Below are 24350 nucleotides of genomic sequence, written 5' to 3'. Positions count from 1 at the left end.
AGAAACATATCGACCATATTAAGAAATTAATGAGTTAACGTTCACCTGGTTTGATGGTGCTTGTGCTAGAGGGAATTCCAGTGCTACAAGAAAAAGCTTTGAATTTTGCAAAAGCTTTTAAAAAAGACACATCTTCTGCTAGCAATAGATGGTTCAGTAAAATCTGTCACATAAATAACATTGCTTCGAAAATTGTGTGGTGAAAGTGCATCTGTGAATGAAAATGATGGGGAACACCAGTGTTTCGGCCAGTGTGGATAAGTGGATTTTGCATTTACTATCTTCAACACAACAATATGAACCTAAAGACAAGTTTAATATAGCTGAAACTGGCTTCTTTTATTGTGCTTTCCAAGTAAATCATTAGTGTTTAAAGGGTCTAATTCCTTTGGTTATAAAAAAAGAAAAACAAAGAGTGACAATTTTACTGTGTATAAATTCTTTGGATAAAAAGATGTTGTTGTTTGGTTTTTTTTAGGAGCATTAGCAACTAAGGCCATATTGCTCCAGGGATATGCGATGGTCATTCCCTGACCTTTCAGCATCCTCTATATTTGGTGGTCACGGGCTCAAACCCCAGTCTAATCAAGAAGTGTGTGCTGCTCCTACCCACCTGGCCATGGAGGTGCCTGGATAAAAAGAACAGCCATTGCTAATTAATACTGTGCTGAGACCAAGATGTCTTAAAAAAATGAATATGGCATCCATGAATGTTGATTGGTACACCAATAGAAAAGCATGGATGATAAGTGCTATTTTTTCTAAATGGCTTCATAATTTGAACAAAAAAAAAAAAAAAAAAAGAAAGAGACCTTACTATTATTAGATAGTGCTCTATGTTATCCCAAAAATTTGAATTCAAGTAACGACAATTTATTATTTCTTCCTGCTAACACATCAAATGTTTGTCGACCACTCAATTAAGGTATCGGTTAATGATATAAATTGTTCTACTGCTGAAAGTTGGAAAGAAGGACTTTCTATGGTTCTACTAAGAACATTGTCGACAATGACAATTTATATGAAAATATGAATACAAATGATGAATCAGATGTTGAAAATTTAAATTCCAATTGAAGAAAGTTTAAATACTGTTTTAGGACTTAAAAATTTATCTCATGATTTAGGTAAAAATAAAACATTACAATTATTAAATGATTTTGAAACTATTTTAGAAAATTATTTTATATTTGTTATATTATATACATATATTTTTTATTTGTAGACAATTATTATACAGGGTGTTTCAGTTAAACGTTTCAGAACTTCTAAGAGGGGTAGGGTACATCCTGACAACTCGAAATCATATAGCAATGTGGGGTCGGAAATGCTTTCCTGAAGCGGTATTGTACACAGAAGTCGTCGTGCGACGTCGTGCAGCACAGATTCGATTTTCGGTCAATGAATGGGCCGGTATTATGGGAGATCACCTCATCGGACCTTACCTGTTACCGTGTCGTCTAACCGGACCTATCTACTTGATCTTTCTGCAGCAAGTATTGCCACAACTTTTGAGAGATGAACAGATTTCTGCATCGACGCAACAGACAATGTGGTTCCAACACGATGGAGCCCCTGCCCATTATAGCGGAGATGTTCGTAACTACCTGGATGTCACATTTGGTCAACAGTGGATCGGACGTGGTGGTCCCGTGCGTTGGCCTGCTCGGTCACCCGACCTATCATGTCTTGATTTTTATTTCTGGGGTCATATGAAATCGCTAGTTTATGACACCCCTGTTGACAATGCTGAGGAGCTGGTTGCAAGAATCGCAGTAGCTGCCGAAGAAATTCGAAATTCGCCTGGAGTATTCCAGAATGTTCGGATGTCCATGCGTCGGAGATGTGAGGCGTGCATTGTAGCCCGTGGAAGAAACTTCGAACACTTACTTTAATCCATGTACCTTTTGCTTCTTTTCATGTATTATTAAAACGATTTCTCACTTACGGTCTCTTTTCTTTATGGTGCTTCTGTGTACAACACCGCTTCAGGAAAGCATTTCCGACCCCACATTGCTATATGATTTCGAGTTGTCAGGATGTACCCTACCCCTCTTAGAAGTTCTGAAACGTTTAACTGAAACACCCTGTATATATATACACTATGCTGCCACTTTATTAGGTACACCTACCTAGTAGCGTGGTGAGCCTCCATTAGCCTTCAAAACAGCCTGAATTAGTCTAGGCATGGATTGAACAAGATGCTGAAAACGTTGTGCAGGAATGGAATACCATGCAGAAATGAGTGTGTCACGCAGTTCCTTGAGATTCAACAGAGGTGTAGGCCTGCAGCGAACAGCCCTTTCCAGCTCATCCCAAAGATGTTCAATAGGATTGAGATCCGTGGACTGAGAGGGTCACTGCAGCAAAGAAAAGTCATTGTCATGTTCCTGGAACCATTCCATAGTGATTTGGGCTTTGTGCACTGGCGCATTATCCTGCTGGAAGTAACCAACTGACTGAGGATAAACTGTGAACATGAATGGATGCACTTGGTCAGCAACGATGTGGCATTCAGATGCGAATCTATGGGTATCAATGGACCCAATGTGTGCCAAGAAAACATTCCCCACACCATAACACTGCTCCTACCACCTTGCACAGTAGTCGTCAGACAGGATGCACCAGGAACTTCGACTTGTCAGACCAAGCAACTGTTTTCCAATCCTCGATAGTCCAATGCTGGTGTTGCTGTGCCCACAGGAGGCATTCTCTCTCTTGTTCTTCATTGGTAACAAAGGTATGTGGTGTGGCCATCGGCTGTTGTAGCCCATTTACAACAAAGTGCGATTAGTGGTCTGGTGCGATATTTTGTTCTGCGCACCAAAGATTGTATTCTGACGTGATGTGCGACATTGTGGCCTGTCTGTTTGCTTGCACAATTCTAGCCATCCTCCTCTGACTTCTCTCATCAACAAGTGATTTTCTTCCAAATGAGTGCCATTGAGAGGATGTTTTCTGTTCGTTGCACCATCCTCTATAAACTCTCCTTAAAACTGTGATGTGTGAAAAGTTCAGGAGAACTGCCGTTTCAGAGATGCTTTGTCAAGCACATCTGGCACCTACTACCATGCCATGGTAGTAGGTGCCAGATGGTTTGGGCATGCTCAATGCTGATGGGATTCTTCCTCTTGCTCAGAATAATCACCTGAGAGGGCATAAATTCAAATTGAGGAAAGACAGATGTAGGATAGATGTGCGGAAATTTGCCTTTAGCCAGCAGGTAGTTGGTTGGTGGAACAGACTTCCATCCCTTGTCGTGGAAGTTGATAGCCTAAATAAATTTAAGGCTCAGCTGGACAGGTACTTGGAACGAATGGAGGGGTGAAATGGGAGCGTTTTTTTTTTTTGGCTGATGCTGCATAAGCCTGCATCATATGCCTCTGCTAATGCTAATAAGCTCTTTCAGCCCTCATGAACAGAACTCTTCACTTAGAGCAGAAACCCAACTTCCCCTTCATTAATTACCTCCTCATATCTGAAATCTGCAGCCCCGTAATGGTTACCTCATTTTAGGAAAGAGGAAGTTTGAGGTGAGAGGTCAGGAGAATAAGGTGTGCACTGCAAATTTTCAAAACCACAACTAACTGTGAAGTCCATGACAAGAGTAGTGTTGTGAGCAGGAGCATCATTGTCTAGGAGGGAAACACATTTGGATAGCTTCCTGTGTCTCTTCAACTTGATTGCCCCTTAACTTTCTCAGAAGGTTTTTGTAGTACTCTTGAGCATTGCTCTTGCCTTTTGGGAGGTAATTTGTATACAACATGGCCTTGTTGGCAGAGAATTGAACCTTGAATTTTTTGGGGGTTGGTGAAGATGAATGTTTCCATTGTTTTCTCATCTGTTTTACCCAGTATTCATTAAAAAAATTTGGTCAAAAAACATCAACAGCCTCTCTACAAAATTCCAACAATTGTGCAGAACATTCTTTTTTGGGGAGTATCAGCAACCTCAGAACCATCAGGTTCTGAGGTTGCTGCTACCTTAGACTTGGAGAAACTCAGGCATTATAGTGAAAACAGATCCACCCTTAATGTTCACTTTGTTTGTTATAAAATTTATTCTCACATCTGTCTTCAAGGACTAGCTGTTCCACTTTATTCACAATGACAAGGCCTGTGGCTGAGATGGATCTACCTTTTCTTGAGTCATCATGCACACTGCTTCACCCACACCTGAACTGTCTTTTCTAATTTTTCACAGTCTCATATAATAGACAATCATATATAGAGGTTTTTTCTCTTCATGGATTCGTTTAGCTTCTTTGACTTGCAAATGAAGAAAATTTTATAATAGATTAGGCCTCAATTTATTATAAAATTAAATTGAGGCATATAAAAAAAAAAAAAAAAAAAAACCACAAATAAACATATATCAACTTATGAGACTTAGGTAAGGCTCATCTCATATTAAATATTAAAGGCTTAATTATTAAAAAAATAGAGATTATTTTGTTTCATTAAATTAGCATACTTTGTACAGTTGGTCCTTTTCTGAAGCTATAATGTTAGCTAGCTGGAGGCATTCTTGGTACTGCTTCATAGCATTGAGAACAGTGTGCAGCAAAAAACATACCTGAGGAATACATAGCTGCCTCACTATTGACATTTGTTGCTGTCTGTTGTCATCAATAGGTCCATCCTATAAAATAAATTTAAAAGATATCCTTTATATTTTGTTAACTAATGAAAGAACTAAAATACCCTAATAGATTTATCACTGATATTTTCAGTCACAATAAAAATACAGTCAAATCTCATTAATACAAACTTTTTAATAAATTAATCAAATTTAAAGAAAGAATCCAATGTTGTTTGCACAATTTTTTGTCCTATATGCATTTTTAACTATAGCACAGACTATATGCATTTACATACAACACATGAGTTTTTAACACAGGCCAACATTCTCTATTATGCTCAATGCATTTTGGTCATCTTTTTTAGATGGCAGTGTGTGCTTCTTCACTTTCACTGTTGCTGATAACAAAAATATTACTGTTTTGCTTGGCACTCAGCAATTCTTGTGTTGGCATTGCTGTGGTAGTAACTTCATCATTCACCTTCACAAACTTTTCAAATTCACCAACAAAATCCATATGTTCTTTCAAATTCCCCCATTCATAAATATTGCTATCACATTCATCTGCTGGATCATGTATTTCAATGATATTCTCTCCAAAGCCACTCTTTCTGAAGCAGTTGATTAGTGCACTTGATGCAATACTATCCCAAGCAATAACAAGATTACGGATAGCATCCAAGACATTCTGTCTCTCAGGAAAAGTGTATAGTTTTGAAATGTGGATGAAGATTGAAGTGTTAGATAGATCTCCTGAAGGCAAATGCAGACTGGTTTATATTGTTGAATAATATCTTTTGTTTCATTCAATTTTCCATGTAAACAATAGAAGGAGGGAACAATTTGGCTACAAATTTTTCCCTCCTTCTATGTTGTGGATCAAGTACCTTATCAGGCTGGCTCTATATGCTCTCTTGAGTTCTTTGGTCCAGTGGATGCATAAAACTGGTGGTATTGGGAGGTAAAAACAACAGCCATATATATTTGTCAACTTTACTGGTGGTATTGGGAGGTAAAAACAACAACCGTATATTTGTCAACTTTAGTGTCTCAGCAGAACGTGCTACAACAATTTAGAATCACCAAAATGTTCTGTTTTTCTGAAGCCAATCTTCTGTCCACTTTTGATAACTAAGACTAAAAAATTTTGACCAAGCCCAGCACTTCCATTGGCCTCATAATCGCAGGGAAGTTGATTAACTTCAAATTAGATGCACGCATTTGTTGGTACCACTCAAAAAGTTTTGTTTCAAGCCCCTCACGTTAACATTAGTAGAAGCATATGATGCAATAAAGCAAGCTTGTATAGCATCAACCAAAAAAAACACCCTCCCTTCTCTCCAAAAGTTTGTTTAGTTCACCCTTGAATTTATTTAAGCTGTCAACTTCCACAACGACAGATGGAAGTTTATTCCACCAATCCACCACCTGCTGACTAAAGGCAAATTTCTGCACATCTATTCTACAATTGTCTTTCCTCAATTTGAATTTATGTCCTCTCAGGTGCAAAGTCTCAGCAAGAGGAAGAATCCCATCAGCACTGATCTTGGTGAAACCATTCAAGGCTTAAACACCTCAATCAGATCACCTTGCAGGTGCCCAGTCTCCATATGCTGCAATTTGCAGAACTTAAGCCTATTTTGGTAACAGCAACCCTTTGTTTCACTCACTAATCTTGTTGCCCTTCTCTGTACTTGTTCTAGTAGCTCAACATCTTTCCTAAAATAAGGTCTCTAGACCCTGTATGCATTGATATATATAACAGCATGATCTATTGGGAGAGTTTCTATTACTTGCTTATCCAGATTGATTAATTGCATATATTTATCTTTCTTTGGAAAATTAGAATGGGGTGCATCAATATCTTCTGCAGGATGAGGTTCTAGTACATTCTCTGTCTGTTTAGCAGTATCCATTTTGTCTACATTTGTATGTTTCTGATTACACTGTTGTGGAATTCCAATTAGCTCTCTTGGAATTCCACACTGTTCTGATTTCTTATGTACGAGTCAGTTGTGTCTGTATGGAACATACTATAAGAAAATGATGACTGTTGTAAGGATCCTTTAATAGATAACATTCTATATTGGGATAAATTGATGGAGAACAGATTGTCAAGTCTATTGTAGAAGTGATGCCTATAACCAAACTGATATAAGTGGGAAATCCAGTGTCCAGTAAATTCAGGCATTGATCTTCTAAGAAAGTTGATTAAGTTACCTGTTCTGTCCATGTGAAAAGATCCCCACAAATGATGATGGGCATTCATATCTCCCATGAAGCAACAGGTTGAAGCTGTATAGTAAGGTTGTTTAATTCAGCTCTGGAAAGAGGAAGATTGGTGGAAGATAAAGGGATGAGATTGTGGTAGAAATTCCAAAGGCTATTCCCTCTGCTACTGCTTCTAAATTAATGTTAGCTGGTATATTTGAATTCACCAAAATTGCCACACTCCTGTGGCAGTTGTATTATCATTTCTGTCTCTCAGGAAAAGTGTACAGTTTTGAAATGTGGATGAAGATTGAAGTGTTAGATAGGTCTCCTGAAGACAAATGCAGACTGGTTTATATTGTTGAATAATATCTTTTGTTTCATCCAATTTTCCATGTAAACCATGACAGTTCCATTGTATAATAATATGCTGCATTATTTAGGTCTCAAGACTATTTGTTGAATCTGACTGCACTTTTGAGTTTTTTCGTTTATCATATTTGGATCTGTCTTTCTTTGGAAAATTAGAATGGGGTGCATCAATATCTTCTGCAGGATGAGGTTCTAGTACATTCTCTGTCTGTTCAGCAGTATCCATTTCGTCTACATTTGTATGCTTCTGATTACACTGTTTACCAGATGCTGTCTGCTTTGTTTTTGATGTTAATTCTGATCTCCACTTTTCAGGAACAGAAATATCCTGCTTTTTTAGCACTGGATGTTTCATGTGAAGTTGTTTTTGTAATTAACAGTATTTTATTTCAGTATATGTTTTGATTTGGAGGTCCACAGAGCGGACAAATGGGATCACTCCGACATGTCGCCTGAGAGTGTCCATATTGCTGACAGTTGTAACCACGTTATTGGATTTGGTATATATGGAACGATTTTGCAGTTTAAATACCTGCTTTAACTGAATGGGGAAGAGAAGGATTGTTAAAGGTAAGAATAACAGATAGATTATGAGAATGCAATTTTTCTTCATCATTATTCTCCTAACATGTATTACTTGTTGATTTGTTAACTCATGTAGCAGCTCTTCCTCTGACACCATTAAAAGGTCTCATTCTTGAGGTTGTCACAGACATTCTCTCAGATATGCCAGACAAGATGTACTTGCTACCTGGGAGTCTAAAATGCTGATGGAACTGATATTCGGGTGACATTCAAGTCAAGTGGACCCAATTTTGGCAAAGTTCGGATGGTCTGTGACAGCCAAATCTTCTGCCAGCACCTTCATGACGGTGAGACTGTTAGTAATCCTGGGTATAACCTCAATGCACAAGCACACAGTTCACACCTGGGTGGTCCACCCAGGTGTGAACCAACGTAAGCAGGGGTCGAGGTGTGGCACCCACACCACATGGAGGAATCCCCCCCCCCGGTGTTACCAAGCAATACTAGGTGGTAGATGACTCTCATCAACCAGTGCAATACCACCACTTTGCTTATTGGAGGCTTGAAGTGGTGGAACCCATGTTTAGTATCCAGAGCTAAGTTCTGGTCAACCCTTCCCCATCTCTTCCATCATGCAGTATGACTGATGACTTTTGAGGTTATGGTGAACATCATGATGAGATCCAATCTTCCTTACATTTCGAGGGTACAGCTCTAAAACGGTGTTCGCAGGCCGGCCGCTAGTTAGTACACCGGACCAAACCTATTGGTAACTCTTTAGGAGGCTTCAGGATCAGCTAGTGTATAATCTTGCTACCTCTACTCTGCCAGATAGTGACTGGAGGGAGTCCAAGTAGTGTGTATGCTGGGGGGGGGGCATTGTTGAGGCCATGTTATTCAAGGATCTGGGTATATTCTTACCATGTGTACACCATATCCAAAAATTTCATTACTTCATACAGCATGACCCCCCACTTTTTCTTACTATTGAATAACACCATGAATTGTCGAACTAACAGAGTAAGCTTATCTGTGAAAAGATCTAAACCTCCCAAACACTTCCTAGTTCATTTCACAAATATATGTGGTCTCAATTCTAATCTCAACGATGTCCATTTCCACTTGCAGTCTGCCAAGCCCAACATACTTTTTCTGACAGAATCTCAGTTATTGGTTGATTCAACTACTGCTCATTTCAGTTGCCCAAATTATTCACTGTATGGTTCCTTTCGCCTGAAAGGTGGTACTTGTGCATATGTTCGTTCTGATATTCCGTGGCAGAGACTTGGTAATTTGGAATCTCCTTAATTTGATCTTCTCTGGCTTAAAATCTCTACCTCATTGTGTCAAATTCATCTGTTGTCTCCACGGTTCTCCCAACTCCACTAATCATTGGAGCTCTTTGACTTCCTCTCTTTGCAACTTGACTTTCTCTAGTCCAACTTTCCTAACAGTGAGGTAATTTTCCTCGGTGATTTTAATGTTCACAACTCCAGCTGGTCGAGATGCTAAGGCTGTTGCAATTACTAATGATCTTGCACAGATTGTTCATTTACCTACAAGAATACCAGACAATCCTAACCATACAGCCGACACGCTTGATCTTTTTCTCACAAACAATCCTAAGTACACAGTCGAAGTGAGTGGTCCTTTAGGCACCTCAGATCACAACTCGATGATTGTCTCTTCTCCAATGGAGCCTTTATATCATGGCTATTCACAACCTCGTGTTGTTTGGCATTACAAGAATCCAAAATGGGATGACCTGTGAGATTTCTTTTCTTCTTTTCCTTGGTCGGATTACTGTTTCAAAACTTCTGATGTCAACGTTTGCTCAGATCGTGTCAGTGAAATTATTCTTGTAGAGAATCCTTTATTCCACACTCCACTTTAAAATCTTGTCCTTTATCTAAACCTTGGTTTTCCAATATATGTGCTAAGGCTGTTCAAGAGAAGAACGTTGCATACTGTATTTGGCTTGTTTCCAATTCTTCAGTTTCATTTTCTGCCTACACCAAAAGCTCGCAACAATTGTAAAGCAGTTATTAAACTAAGAGTCCAAACAAAGAGTAGAAAACTTGCTTCATGCCCCAATGGTACCAAGCATTCTGGTCTCGTGCCAAAGCTATTGGCCGCAGCTTTTGCCCATCTCTGCTCCCACCTCAGTCAAAACCAGATGGTCCTGTTGTCACTTCACCAAGGATAAAGCTGACCTACTAGTATCCTATTTTTCTTTCAACTCATGTATTAATGATCTTGTTAAAACACATCCCACCATTCCCAGCACACTCTGTTCAATGTGGCTCCTGTGGTCTTCCGTCAAAAGGATGTCAGAAGGATTTTTATGAATCTTGATGCTAAGAAAGCTCCAGGTCCCTATGGTATTTCTCCACTTGTTCTCAAAACCTATGATCCTGAACTGACTCCTGTTCTTTGCTGCCTTTTTTTAACTTTCTTATTCCAAAGGTATTTTTCCTTCTGCTTGGAAATTTGCTCATATCCAGGCAGTTCCTAAAAAGGGTGACAAATCCCTTCCATCCAATTATCACCCAATTGTATTTACTTCTACTCTTTCTAAAGTAATGGAGAAATCAATTAACCGTCAACTCTTAAACTACCTAGAAACCTTCCGTCTGATCAACGATCGCCAGTATGGATTCCGTCAGTGTCGATCCACTGGTGATATTCTGGCTTATGTTACCCATTTATGGAATAATTCAATGGAAAGGTGCGGCGAAACACAAGTAGTTGCTCTTGACATCTCAAAGGCTTTCGATCGTGTTTGGCATAAAGGTCTTCTAAACAAGCTTCCACCTTATGGTTTGCCAACTGTTTTTAGTAATTGGTTATCTAGTTTTCTCTCTGATTGCTCACTGAGGGTGATGGTAGATGGCTCTCTGTCTTCTAACTTCTCCACTAATGCCGGTGTCCCCCAAGGTTCAGTTCTTTCCCACACTCTTTTCCTCTCCTGTATACTAATGACCTTCTTTCATTGACTAGAAATCCTATCCATAGTTTTGCAGATGATAGCCATTGCATTCCACTTTCCATTTTGAGAAACCTTGTCCTGCTCAATCAGCTTCAACTTCTCGAAAATCTGCTACCAATTCCTTAAATGCTGATCTTCAGGTAATTCTCCAGTGGGGCAAAGACAACTTGGTTGATTTCAACCCTTCTAAAACTCAGTCTTGTCTTATATCTTGCAAAAAGGATTCTTCTGCTCCTATGCTTATCTTTGGTGACACTTCGATTTCTAGGCAAAATGATATATCTCTTTTGGGGATTACCCTGACTTCTAATCTCTCTTGGCACAAGCACATTACAAATATTGCTTCCTCTGCATATAAAAAAAAAACTTGGTTTTCTCTTTCGCTCTTGGCGTTACTTTTCTTCCAAACAGCTGTTCACTCTGTACAAATCGTAAATCCACCCCACCATGGAATATTGTTCCCACATCTGGGGTGGTGCCCCCAAAACCTCTCTCAGCCTTCTTGATTCCATTCAGAAGAGGGCAGTTAGGTTAATTAATGACTCCTCTCTAACAGTCTCTCCACTCGCTGTCTCATAGACGTACTGTTTCTGCTGCATGCCTTTTCTACAGATACTTCCATGGGCACTGTTCCTCTGAATTGGCTTCGATAATTCCCACTCTCTCTCTCTCTCTCTCTTTCAAAACAGTCCGAACATGTGCTGCCACCAGCCAACATCCATTTACTGTCCAACTTCAAACTCACAGAACCAACTTTTCATCTTCCTCGTTTATTCATTCAACTGCAGTTTTCTGGAACAACCTTCCTTCATACGTATTCTTCTACTTCTACAGAAGTAGAAGAATTCTACTTCGTTGTTGACATTAGTATTCTTGAACTTCTACAGAAGTTCAAGTCTAATGTCAACAAATATCTTCTTTCGTCTTCTCAACCTCCAACCCAAGCACAGTACTAAGCATTATAGGTTCTAATACCTCTTGTGTTTGGGGTTTTCATAAAAAAAAAAAAAAAAATTTCTATAATAACAAACACCCTTTGATGTATTCAGGGAGTTGTGGGGTAATTTCACTGATAGTCCTGCAAAGGTCTTTGTTTTAAGCAATTTCTCAGACTGATGACTTAGTGAGGTTTCTACTAAGAGATCAACTGATTGTAGTTGTTTCATTATTTTTGGTGGGCCAATCATGGACTCTACAGTCTTCTGAACCAAGAATGGTGATAGTTTCCCAACTGGTTTTGTTGTTAAGGAACGTGTCACCAAATACAAAGGAACAGTAGCCTGAAGAGTGTTAATTTTCATTCTTTTAAACTGAGACATCTTCAGCTGTGTGTGATCACTTATATTGCAGATAACTTTCTCCATCCTAATCATGTTAATTTGGTCCATTTTTAAACTCCTTTCAGTCCTGGGTGATGTCTTTTCAACCATGTCCGGTCCAGCTATGGGGAGGCAGGAGTAGTGCCACCAAGTGACCAAGCAAGTAAATAGAAAGTTAATAAACAGGAAAAAAAGGAAAGGTTAATTTTATTTCTGGAAACTTCTTCCTTATCCTTGAAGAAAGAAAATTCTTATCATATATTGAATAGTAACGGAAGAAAAACATCTAAACTCAAAAGGAAACTCTTCTCTCTAATGTAATTGCAGTAGAAATAACAGAGAAGATTGCTTGGCACCTGGGGCCATTACTATTTAGTATCCACAGAATCTTGTACCATTCAAAACTTGCTGCCAATGTTGTAGTATATTAGATTGATAAGGAATAGTGTAATATATATTTTGAACTTGATAGTGTATGGTATAATGTAAAACTAAATAGAAACTCCATTAGGAATCTGTTAGCTTGGTATAGAATTGTCAACTATCAATTAAATTATTAACCTTATTAATTTTCATTGTTAATTAAATAGTATTTAAACAGAAATCATACTCCAGACTAGAGCAGCAAAGCAACAAGCACAAAGTAGCAGAAGTGCTGTGGCTCAGGGAAAAAAATTAAAGGGGCGATTCTCCAATGCACAACAATCTAAAAAAATATGCAGAAAGTGAAATATTTGCAGACCTTTCTGAAACAGGACATGATCTAACCAAGGAGGATGTCATTGGTGGTAGAGAGAGCGTGAAGAAATTAGGTGCTAACTCAGCATTCTGATGGCTGTCTACGAGAGCTTAAGTTCTAGGTTAGATGCCCTTGAAGGAATTAAAATTGGGGGGGGGGGGGGTCCATCAAACTCTCAGCTACTCAACTCAATGCCAGAGCTCATTCTTGTGCATTAAACTACACAGCAAGAATCCTCAGGGTAGAATGTACTGGTCCCATAGGAGCTAGTTATTGTTGGTGACTCAACTGTCAGTCAAATGAAAAATATATTTTGCAAAAAGAATAGGTGGAATAGGACCAAGGTATGCTGTACAATGTCATAAACTTTTGCCGGAGCAAAAGTTGATGACATTGTACATTTTAGCACAAATGACATTAAGTGAAGGAAATCTGCAAACTTACTTAACAAGTACTGGTCAATGTTGAAAATTAGTCATGATTCAGGTTTCAATTTGAAAGTGTCTACAATTCTGCCCAGACACAATAGATGGGGGTACATGATGAGAGCCTTGTCAATCAATTCGGCCCTGGAGAGATTTTGCAAGGCTCGTGCGTTAGAATTTTTATCAGTGTGGTCTGTACTTGTTAACAGGAGAGACTGGTTCTACAGCAATGGGATAAACTTAAATAGACAGCGTGAAAGAATATTTCCTGATGCTATCAAAGCAGTGTTAGGTGGGTCAGAAAACTTCTGGCTTTTGGGAGGTTACACAGACAAATGGATTAACAGCAGCCACTGGCACAGGTGAAAGTGATTCTTGCACTGCTTTTACTGGAATGAGCAGCAGATTGAAAATCATGAGCTGTGTATTTCAAGGACTGCTGAGGGTCATTCATGGAACAAGTAAATACATGGGCTGTGTTAGGGTAACTAAGAGTAAGAACGGGTGGATGTATACTTGCATGTACACCAATGCTAGGAGTTTAGTAAATAAATTTGATGAATCTGACTTGCTGGTCAAAACATTAAAGGCAGATATGGTTGGGATAACAGACACGGTGTCACACAGATATAAGGAATGTAGAATTGGAATTTGGCGAGTACAATGTTTACATAAAGGATAGACAGGATAGGAAGGGAGGAGGGGTTATGCTGTTAGTTAAGAAACAAAATCTAAGGAAGTGCATCCAGTTGACAAAAATGGGCAGTGCAATATTGAGTCAGTTTGGGGTGACATAAGCACTGGGAAAGCAAAATTGAGAACAGGAAGATGTTATGGGCCTAATGCCACTGGTGACTATAAAGAACAGCTGTACAGAGAAATAGAGTGGGCCAGTAAATCAGATTGTCTTATGATGGGGGATTTTAACTTTCCAGAAATTGATAGGAATTTGTGGGTTGGTCACTTGTACATTAGCATGGCTTTTGTGGATTTATTGGCTGATTGTTTTCTGAAGCAGCATGTTCGAGAGGCAACCAGAGGGAGTAATACTTTTGATCTGATTATCACCAGTGATTCTTCATGCATTAAGAATCTGTAGATAAAGGAACCACTAGGTGGCAGTGATCACAGTTTGCTGATGTGGAATTTAGACAAATATGCAACTACCTTCAGGATAAAAGGGAAGGGTTTTTGCTTTTATAAAAGTGACTATGGTGGTCTGATACAGTTCTTAAATTCTATACAATGCGACCAACTGATGATGTTACCAACAGCAAATTTTAAATGGGAGGCATTCAAAGAATTAATCTTGGAAGCCTAGGCCTTTCATACTGATTGAGAAATACTGTTCAATGTTTAGGCCTAAATGGATGTCAGATGAACTAATGAGACTCATGGCAAAGAAGAAAATGCATGGGCTGCACATATCAGGTGATACAGAAGTCTATGGTAGGTATAAGCTGGTCAGTAATCAAGTTACAAAGGGAGTCAGACAGGTAAAGACAGATTACGAGAAATCCTTGGCAAAAGATGTAAAGAAAAACAGCAAGAGATCTTTACTTATGTAAACTCTAGAAGGAAGGGGATTAATCAGATTGGTTCATCTGATATCAATGCTTTGGCTGTTGGCGATCCTGCTTAGGTAGCTGATAAACTGAATGAGTATTTTTCATTACATTCACACATGAGGAGATATTCAGGGAGGGGAATGCCAGAAGTTTATCAAACTCTGGCAGGGAGTTAAATGATTTTGTAATAACTGCGAGAAAAGTGGAGAAAAAAATGAAGTTAAACACAAGAAAAGCACCAGGGGTGGATGGGATCTATCCAGTTATATTAAAGGAGGAGGGGAAACAGTTTTTTTTTTTTTTTTTTTGTTAGTTTTTGGCGCATCCGCATCTGTGGCCATAATGCAACTCCCAAAGTTTTTGCATTTTACTGTGATCCAAGTCCCAAGGCGGGATTCGAACCCGCGACTTTGGGTTTCCAGGCAGACACTTTACTCACCTGGCTAGCCTGGTCGGCCTGGGAAACAAAGTAAGCAAACCCTTAGCCATAATTATAAGAGCATCCATGGATTCAGGTTAGGTCCCTATGAACTGGGGATGTGCAAATGTGTCCTCAATGCACAAAGGAGAATCAACACATTACATACTAATAATACCTATAATTTCCCTGGAACAGATGTTAAACTAACAGGTCTGTAATTACTTGTGTCACTCATTACAGACCTGTTAGTTTAACATCTGTTCCAGGGAAATTATAGGTATTATTAGTATGTAATGTGTTCCAACAATTTGATTATATGGGTCGCGTTATAAAAATATACAGGGTGATTCACTACCAGTGCGACAAACTAAAGACGAATCGGAATCACATAGCATTGCAGGGTCCAAAATGCCTTCGTCATGTGGTAGAGGACGTTGAATGGGAGGTCGCCAGGTGAACAGCGATCCCGCTGGAAGTCAGCATTTTCGAACCGGTTCCCGAGGCAGTAGGATGGACGAGTGTTCAAACGTTGAACTGGCCGACATGCACCTCGCGTATGGAGCTGCGGACTGTAACGGGCACGCCGCTCTGCGTTTGTACCAGGAACGTTTCCTGTTCAGGCATGCTCATCATATGATTTTTGCACATGTGCAAAGGTTACGTGAGACTGGTTGTTTCAAGAGAGGTACCATGAATTGAGAGCGAACGACGAGGATGCCAGACAATGAGGAGAATGTCCTACGTCTTGCAGAAGGCACCAAATGAGTTCATACCATCTGCAATGAGTCCAATCATTGGAGCCAGAGGATTATCCACTCCGGAGGACTTTTTCTACTTGGTTTCTTCACATGGTTCGCAAATGCTGACTTCCAGTGGGATCGCTGTTCACGCGACCTCCCATTCAACGTCCTCTACCGCATGACAAAGGCATTTCGGACCCTGCAATGCTAGTGATTCCGATTCGTCTTTGTGTCCCCTATACCTCCTGCAAGTTTGTCGCACTGGTAGTGAATCAACCGGTATAGGTGTTTGTTTACTAAAAAATTGATGGACACGAAGTTCTTGCAAAGAAAGAAATTAAAATGATAAAAATGAAAAATACTAGTAGGTAAACTCTCGCTATTCGCGGGGGTTACGTTCCTGAGAAATGCCGCGAATACTGAGTTATGGCTCCCATAGTAATAAAGGGGTTCCGTTCCAAAGTATGAAATATATAAGAAAAACTAGTCTAAAATTTTGTCTATGTATGTATTATATGTACCTTCATAATATGACTATGTACATAGACAGCACATAGTGAAATGCAAGCATATGGCATTGAAATGAAAATAAGAAACAATTTAATATTAAATGTAATATTTATTAGAAATTTCAAACAAATCTTTCAAACCGGCGCCTTTGCTAGCTAAAAAACTTATCCTGCCAGTGCTATCACCAGTTTCGCTAAAGTGTTGATAGAGGAGTTCTGCCTTTTCACGAATGTTAAGTGAACTTAACGAAATTTTATTTTGAGTTCGGTCTTCTATCCACAGATTTAAAGCCTTTTCCATTTTTTTCTAATTTAACATCACGAGTTACAGAGCAAATTTTTGAAATAATTAGCGTGTTTTCACAGACACTATGTCGGATTTTTTCCCCCCGATTTCTTGATTGATCGCATCGTTGACTCATTGATTTTATAATGTTTTGCACTGAGGAGACACTTTCACCATTTGAAATTTTTATCTAATAACTCAATTTTATTCGCTAATGTCATCACCTTCTTTGATCTTTTCACATTTCCCTTTTTATTCGTAGCCATATTTTTGTACGGGTTAGAAAGAACTTGTCCACAATAAAGTCACTTTCTTCCATTAACACACTCGAAAAGTCTGTTTTACACCACAAAACGGTAGATTTATCACTTTTGTAGCACAAATTTATAAATTGATAAATTTATTCAATTTATAAGCATATAAATTAAAAGCAAACGACGAAACCTTCCATGACAAGAGCATAACACATATTGAACAAGGACCCCTCTCCCCCCACCCACCGAGCACTGTTTTGACCGGTGAAGATAATTTTAGCCACGCCCATGTTTTTTCATGGCAGAAAATGTTCATGGCACTTTAAAATTCACATTTTTTTTAGGTTTCATTTTATATTAAATCAGCGACCACGAATACAGATACCGCGAATAGCGGGGGTTTACTGTACAGAACAAAAGATTTTTATTGCAGTATGTACATACCAAAAAATATAAGTGAAGTATGTATGTACTGTATTTTTATTTTGAAAAATAACTGATCACCTTAGTTTGCACAGTTCTTTTCTTCTTTTTATCTGCATACATCTCTTTATAACATCAAATGTCATTTTGCAACGTCTGCCTCTACTTTCATACCTTGCTTGATGTTTGGATCTAGAAGAACTCTCAGTGCCATTAATATTTGCGTATAAAGGTGTAACGTTTTTAAAAAAATAATCTTTAATAAAAATACACAGCGAAAAATATTTGTACAGCTTACGCACAGTGAACGACCTCACTGCTCGGAATCTAGACTGTTTACTAATGTATGAATGCTAGCAGAGTCCGTATATAATGGGAGTTGCCACAACGGTCAGCATGGCATTGAATCCACAACGCATTGGCCTACGTGCTGGCATTATAATACATACATACATATGAAATGTATTGGTGCGTAATGTAGTTAATTTTTTTTCAATTTGTAAACCATTCTATAGCAAAACCCATGCTGTTTGAAATCACGCTATGCGAGGTATTCCTGTACTGCATATGGGTAGCAGTAACCTTAGAGCAGCAGTTCCCAACCGGTGGTTCGTGAAAGTGTTCCACTAAAAATTCTGTGATGCATCTGCTTAAATTTACATAGGTATATTGTTGCAAACTACAAACTAGTTTAATATTAATTTATGTGGTTCAGTTCAAAATTTATATTTAGTTATGGTTTGAGTCATGTGCCCTTACATAGCGAGCAATATTTTATGACAAAAATTCGGTACTATTATACAATTTCAGAGAATATAGGCTTTGTGGTTTGTGATAAAAATATAATGTTGAAAGGGGTTCGCAAGTAAAAAAATGTTGGGAACTGCTTCCCTAGAGTAATATATCAACTGTATGGTACTACATTCAGAGTAGTGGAGAATGAAAAAGTTCTGGGATAATTGTGCAGTCAGATATGAAGTTTTCTGAGCAGTGCTGACAGGCTGCAAGAGTAGCTCATGATATCTGTCAATGATGTACAGGAATTTTTCTAGCAGGGATAAGGAGGTGATTATCCCCTTGTATAAGGCAATGGTCAGATCACACCTTGAGTACTGTATACAGGTCTGGATGCCTCATTTTAGGAAGGATGTAGGAGCTGCTGGAACGAGTACAGAGAAGGGCAACAAGATTGGTGAATGGAACAAAGGGTTGCTCTTACAAAGAAAGTCATCCTCATCATCAGCCATTTTCAATCCACTGCAGGATGAAGGCCTCTCCAGCAACTTTCCAGTTCCTTCTGTTCTGAGCACTGGCCATCCATTTACTACTCAAAAACTCATGAATTTCATCTATCCATCTCCGCCTTTGTCTTTCAGGTTTTCTTTTAGCTCCTCTTGGGTACCATTCTGTTATTTTCTTAGTCCATCTGTCATCATGTCTTCGAGCTATGTGTCCTGCCCAAGACCATTTTAGTTCTTTAGTTTTGATAAGAATGTCCTTTACTTACTTGAGTTTGCTGCCTAATCCATGTGTTTCTTTTCTTATCTAACAGTCTGATTCCCAATATAATTCGTTCCATTCTTCGCTGTGTAGTTCTTAGCTTCTCTTCCATTCTTTTGGTGAGTGCCCAAGTTTCACTTCCATAAGTCATGGTGGGGAGTATACACTGATTCATTATTTTACGTTTCAGACAAACTGGGATATTGCTCTTCAGTATGTGACTATATTTCCTGAATGCTATCCATCCAAAATTTATTCTTCTCTTGACTTCCAGCCATTTATCATTATTACAGCTAATAACTTGTCCCAGATAAGTATATGACTCCACCTTTTCAATTACTGCTCCTTCAATCATTATTTCCCTTTCCGTGGCATACTTGTTCATCATTACTTTTGTTTTAGCCATATTCATCTTTAGTCCAAAATCCTTACTAACTGTGCATAACTGATTAAGATTTTCCTATAATTCTTTGGGATCGTGGCTTATGACCACAATGTCATCTGCAAATCGTAAATGGTTTAGGTACTCTCCGTTCACATTGACTCCTTTCTGCGACCAGTCTAATCTTCTGAAAGCTTCCTCAAGGGCAGCAGTAAACAGCTTCGGAGATATTGTGTCTCCTTGTCGAACTCCTTTCTCGATTTTAAATTTGCTACTGTCTTTGTCTAGTCTAATAAAGGATGTAGCACTCTCATATATTTTCTTCAAAATCATAATATATGGAGTATCTATGCCTTGTCTTTCCAGTGCCCGAAACACTGCCTTATGCTGTATGGAGTCAAATGCCTTTTCATAGTCCACAAATGCCAGGCATAATGGTGTTTTATATTCATTTGCTTTCTCCATTAGCTGTGATATTACGTGAAGGTGATCCATAGTTGAGAATCCTGTCCTAAAGCCAGCTTGCTCTTTCGGTTGATTCTCATCAAGTATTCTTTCTAATCTGTTAGTAATGACCCTTGTGAACAACTTGTAGATATGGGATAACAAGCTAATTGGTCTATAATTTCCAATTTCTGATTTATCTCCTTTCTTATGCAGCAAAACTATGATTGCATTATTCCACTGCTTAGGCATCACACCTTTTCTAATGCACTTTGTGAAGAGCCTTGCCAGTTTTTGTGTTATGTCTCTTCCTCCCAATTTTAACAACTCTACAGTAACTTCATCTTCCCCCGGGGCTTTCCGATTCTTCATTTTCTTCAATGCATGTTCTACCTCATCAGGAAGAATATCGGGTATGTCGTATGTGTTGCTACTTTGCAATCCATCTTCCTCACTGCTGGTATCATTCCCTCGCTCCTTGTATAATTCTCTATAGTAGTCTTCTGCTATTTGAATTATGCCTTCTCTGCTGTTTATAAGTACACCATCGCTATTCTTCAGTTTCAGTATCATTTGTCTTTCTGTATTACTGCTCATGGCTGCTGATTTAAATCCTTTGTTTTCCCTTAATGCTTGTTCTACTTTTCTTGTGTTAAATCTTCTTATGTCCTCTCTGAGTCTCTTTCTAATGGCTTTGCATAACTCAGTATACTCAAATTTCTCCCTGTCAGTGTTTTTCTTGCTCTTCATTTGTCGTCTTTGGTTCATCATGACAAGTGTTTCTTGACTAATTTTTTCTTCTTTGGATTTCTGTTTCCCTATAGGTTTCTTGGGCTTTATCAATTTCAGAAAGTTGTAATATTCCTCGTCGATATCTTGGTCCTGAGCAGTCTCCAGAAGCTCAAACTTGTTCTTAAGTTCCAGTACATACTGCTTTTTCTCCTCCTCTGTTATTTCAAAGACCTTTGTATTATTTACTCGAGTCAGTTTTTTCCTTTCCTTTCCTACATCTATATCAAGTGTACATCTTACCATTCTGTGATCACTTCCAACATTTACCTTATTCAGGACGGTAACATCATTCACAATATATCTTCTGTTAGTGAGGATGAAGTTGATTTCATTAGTTGTTAATCCATTTGGACTCTTCCATGTCCACTTTCTGTTCACCCTTTTCTTGAAAAAAGTGTTCATTACTGACATTCCTTGAGATTCTGCAAATTCCACAAGTCTTTCACCTCTTTTATTTCTTTTACCAATTCCAAAATTTCCTATAGTTCCTCTTTCTGTGCTGTTTTGCCTTTTTCCAACCTTAGCATTGAAGTCCCCCATAATAATAGTGTAGTGGGTTTTCTGCTCCTCTAGAAGACTCTCAATTTCAGTGTACATTTCTTCAACCTCTTCATCATCATGGCTCAATGTTGGTGCATAAATCATTATAATCTTTAGCTTGTACCTCTTAGAAATCTTGATTATTAGTCTTGACACCCTTGGTGATGTACTTTTGAATTCCAAAATGTTGTTTTTAAAATCTTTATGGACCAGAAACCCAACTCCACCTTCACTCCTTTCACTGTTTCCATTGGTGTACAGCAGATTTCCACTTGATAAACTTATAAGTGATTCATTTCTTCTTCTTGTTTCAGCCAAACCGATGATATTCCAATTCACATTTTCTAATTCCTTTTCCAGCTCTAATATCCTGTCTTCACCGATGAGTGATCGTACGTTATAACAGGCCAGGTTCAATTTCCGTGCATGGCAGCCTGGTCGTAAGAAAGTCATAAGTTCTGCAAATTGCAGTGTCTGGAGACTAGGCACCTACAAGCTGATATGATTGAGATGTATAAGGCTTGAATGGTTTGAGCAAGCTGAATGCTGATGGTATTCATCCTCTTCCCCAGATTAATCACCTGAGGGGATGTTAATTCAAATTGAGGAAAGACAGTTTGTAGAATAGATGTGTGGAAATTTTCCTTTAGCCAGTAAATAGTTGATTGCTGGAACAAACATCCTTCTGTAGTTGTGGAAGTTGACAGTTTAAATAAATGCAAGGCAGAACTGGACAAACATTTGGAGTGAATGAATGGGTGAATTGGAAGGGTTTTTTTTTTTTTTTTTTTTTGGCTGATGCTGTATATGCTTGCTTTCTTGCATCATATACCTCTGCTAATGCTAATATAAAAGGTGTGGCAATTCCCATACTGTTGTTGCAGTCATGTTCAATGAGTTTGAAAATACACAGAAGTGGTATGCTGTAGTTCAAACTTTCTCTAGATGGTGCTACAGAGACTGTCCAGTAGGCTGACAGATTGCAAGTAACAACCAGTTTCATTAGTAGCATTAGCATTCCATGTTACAATTTTGCAACAGAGCAATAAATGAATATCAAATTTGCTTTAAACTGGGAAAATCTGCACACAAGAAATGTTTCACACGGTTGAAGTTCAAAGACAGACAGAAGAATGTTTGCAATGACCCAAAAAGTAGGCATCTGTCAACCTCTTGAAATGAGGACAGAGTTGCAAAAGGTCAGGAAATTGTGGAAAAAGACTGTCATTTGATCAACAGATTGATGGCTGATGAGTTGAATATGATATAAAATTTGTTCTTCGCAGCCTCATGGATGAGCAGAAGCAATGAAGAGCATCGTCATGTGAAGATTTAATGCAGACTAATCAGGACTCTTTAGTGCCAATCCCAATTTTCTCAACTGTATTGTCACCAGTAACTACTGTTAGATTTTTCAATAAGACTCAGAGAAAGTGTCAGTGCATGCAGTGGACTTAAAAAATCATCACTGAATCCCAAAAAGTTTCATTTACAGAAGTCCAGGATCAAGAAGATGCTAATCATGTTTTTCAACAAACAGGGTGCGATGCACAAGGAATTCATACCAGAAGGGGAGAGAGAGTCAATGCTGTGTTCTACGTACAGATGGTTCAAAGACTATTTATGGGTGATGCTGCAATTTAGAGAGAAAGTCGGCTTTTTTCTTAGTGCACAACAATGCCCCTGCCCATTCTACATTTGTTGTGAAGACATTTCTGAAGAAACATGGCACTGTACAAGTCAACCATCATCCCTATTAACTGATCTAGCACCAGCAGACTTCTTCCTCTTTCTGAAGGTAAAAACTTCTCTCAAAAGAAAGAGATGTTGGGGATATGAAGAAAAATGTAACCACTGAATCGAACATCTCTTTGGATGCCTTTGCTCACACTTTTCAGAAACTTTTAGAAAGGTGTAATAAGTGCATTCAATTAGGTTGTGACTGAATAAAAAATTATTACTTCGAATAAAAATAAAACCATTTTTGAGCTCCTTCAATTTGTGTTCTTTTTATTGAACCAATTTGGGAATTTTAATGCCACACCTCATTTACTGGACAATGTCTAAAGTTCAAAACCACTAACAAAAACATAAGAACATCAAATAATTCAGCTTATGAAAACATGGCTACAAGCCTGTTAACAGCAACAGCGCCACTCCCTATATACAGCTGTTTCAGACATTTCCTCTTCAATGAGAAGCTCGGCAGACCAGAAACCCCTAAATGACTGTAGACCATGTTTGCACTTTTCTTTATAAAAATTTAATGCTTAATCATTCAAATTATGAATTATGATCAATGTCATTTATTAATCAGTTTTCATACAGAAGCAGAGATTTTATGCTATTGTTATTTTTGATTTTTAGGAGCATTAGCAACTAAGGCCATATTGCTCCGGGATATGCGGTGGTCATTCCCTGACCTTTCCGCATCTTCCGTATTTGGTGGTGACGGGCTCGAACCCCGGTCTAATCAAGAAGCGTGTGCTACGCACTGCTGCTCCTTCCCACCTGGCTACGAAGGCAGATTTTATGCATTTCTTGTATTAAATATTAGTCTCTGAAAGGTAGGAATTTAACCCTTTCAACAGTGAGTTTGATTCATGTATGTGGATCTTTTGCAGTGAATTTTTACAGTGGCAGGTTCTGTGGGATGAATTTTTTGTGGAATTTTGAAATATTTTTATTTTGACATTATTTCCCAACACTAGAGTTAAATCACTGTCAAAAATCAATTAGAACCTTGATTGTAAAGTTAAAAAACCTATAACTAGTCATCCGAATATATTAAAATTCTTTTTATGTATATTCTTTTGTTCACATCTGATTTAAGTTTATACCGAACTATGACACATTTAGTTTTTAGTGTCATACCTATAATTTACTAATCGTGATCCATAATTCCAAACATAAAAAAAAAAAAAAAAAAAACTGAGATAGCATATATATATGATCGCCAGTATGGATTCCGTCAGTGTCGATCCACTGGTGATATTCTGGCTTATGTTACCTGTCTTATAGACGTACCGTCTATAAGACGGTACGTCTATTAGGTTAATTAATGATTAGTTAGGTTAATTAATGATTCATCTCTAACCGAGTCTCTCCACTCGCTTTCTCATAGATGTACTGTTTCTGCTGCATGCCTCTTCTACAGATACTTCCATAGGCACTGTTCTTCTGAATTGGCTTCTATAATTCCCGCTCTCTCTTTCAAAACAGTCCAAACACGTGCCGCCACCAGCCAACATCCATTTACTGTCCAACTTCAAACCCACAGAACCAACCTTTCATCTTCCTCATTTATTCATTCAACTGCCATTTTCTGGA

The 24350-nt window shown here is 38.4% G+C and overlaps 1 protein-coding gene across 1 annotated transcript in view; it reads right to left on the bottom strand.

Annotated features, from left to right (window-relative positions):
- The window catches only part of Nup107 (nuclear pore complex protein Nup107), a 446410-nt gene that overhangs the window by 5483 nt on the left and 416577 nt on the right, over positions 1–24350 (bottom strand). Inside the window, exon 25 of the mRNA XM_090373566.1 lies at positions 4474–4641. Within this exon, the coding sequence (XP_090229692.1) occupies positions 4474–4641 (168 nt within the window). The remainder of the gene's footprint in view (positions 1–4473; positions 4642–24350) is intronic.

Source organism: Mastigoproctus giganteus, chromosome 5 (genome assembly GCF_048544385.1).
Source record: "Mastigoproctus giganteus isolate SK-2022 chromosome 5, ASM4854438v1, whole genome shotgun sequence".
In the NCBI taxonomy this organism is placed as follows: domain Eukaryota; kingdom Metazoa; phylum Arthropoda; class Arachnida; order Uropygi; family Thelyphonidae; genus Mastigoproctus; species Mastigoproctus giganteus.
This window is presented reverse-complemented; position numbering and strand designations above follow the sequence as displayed.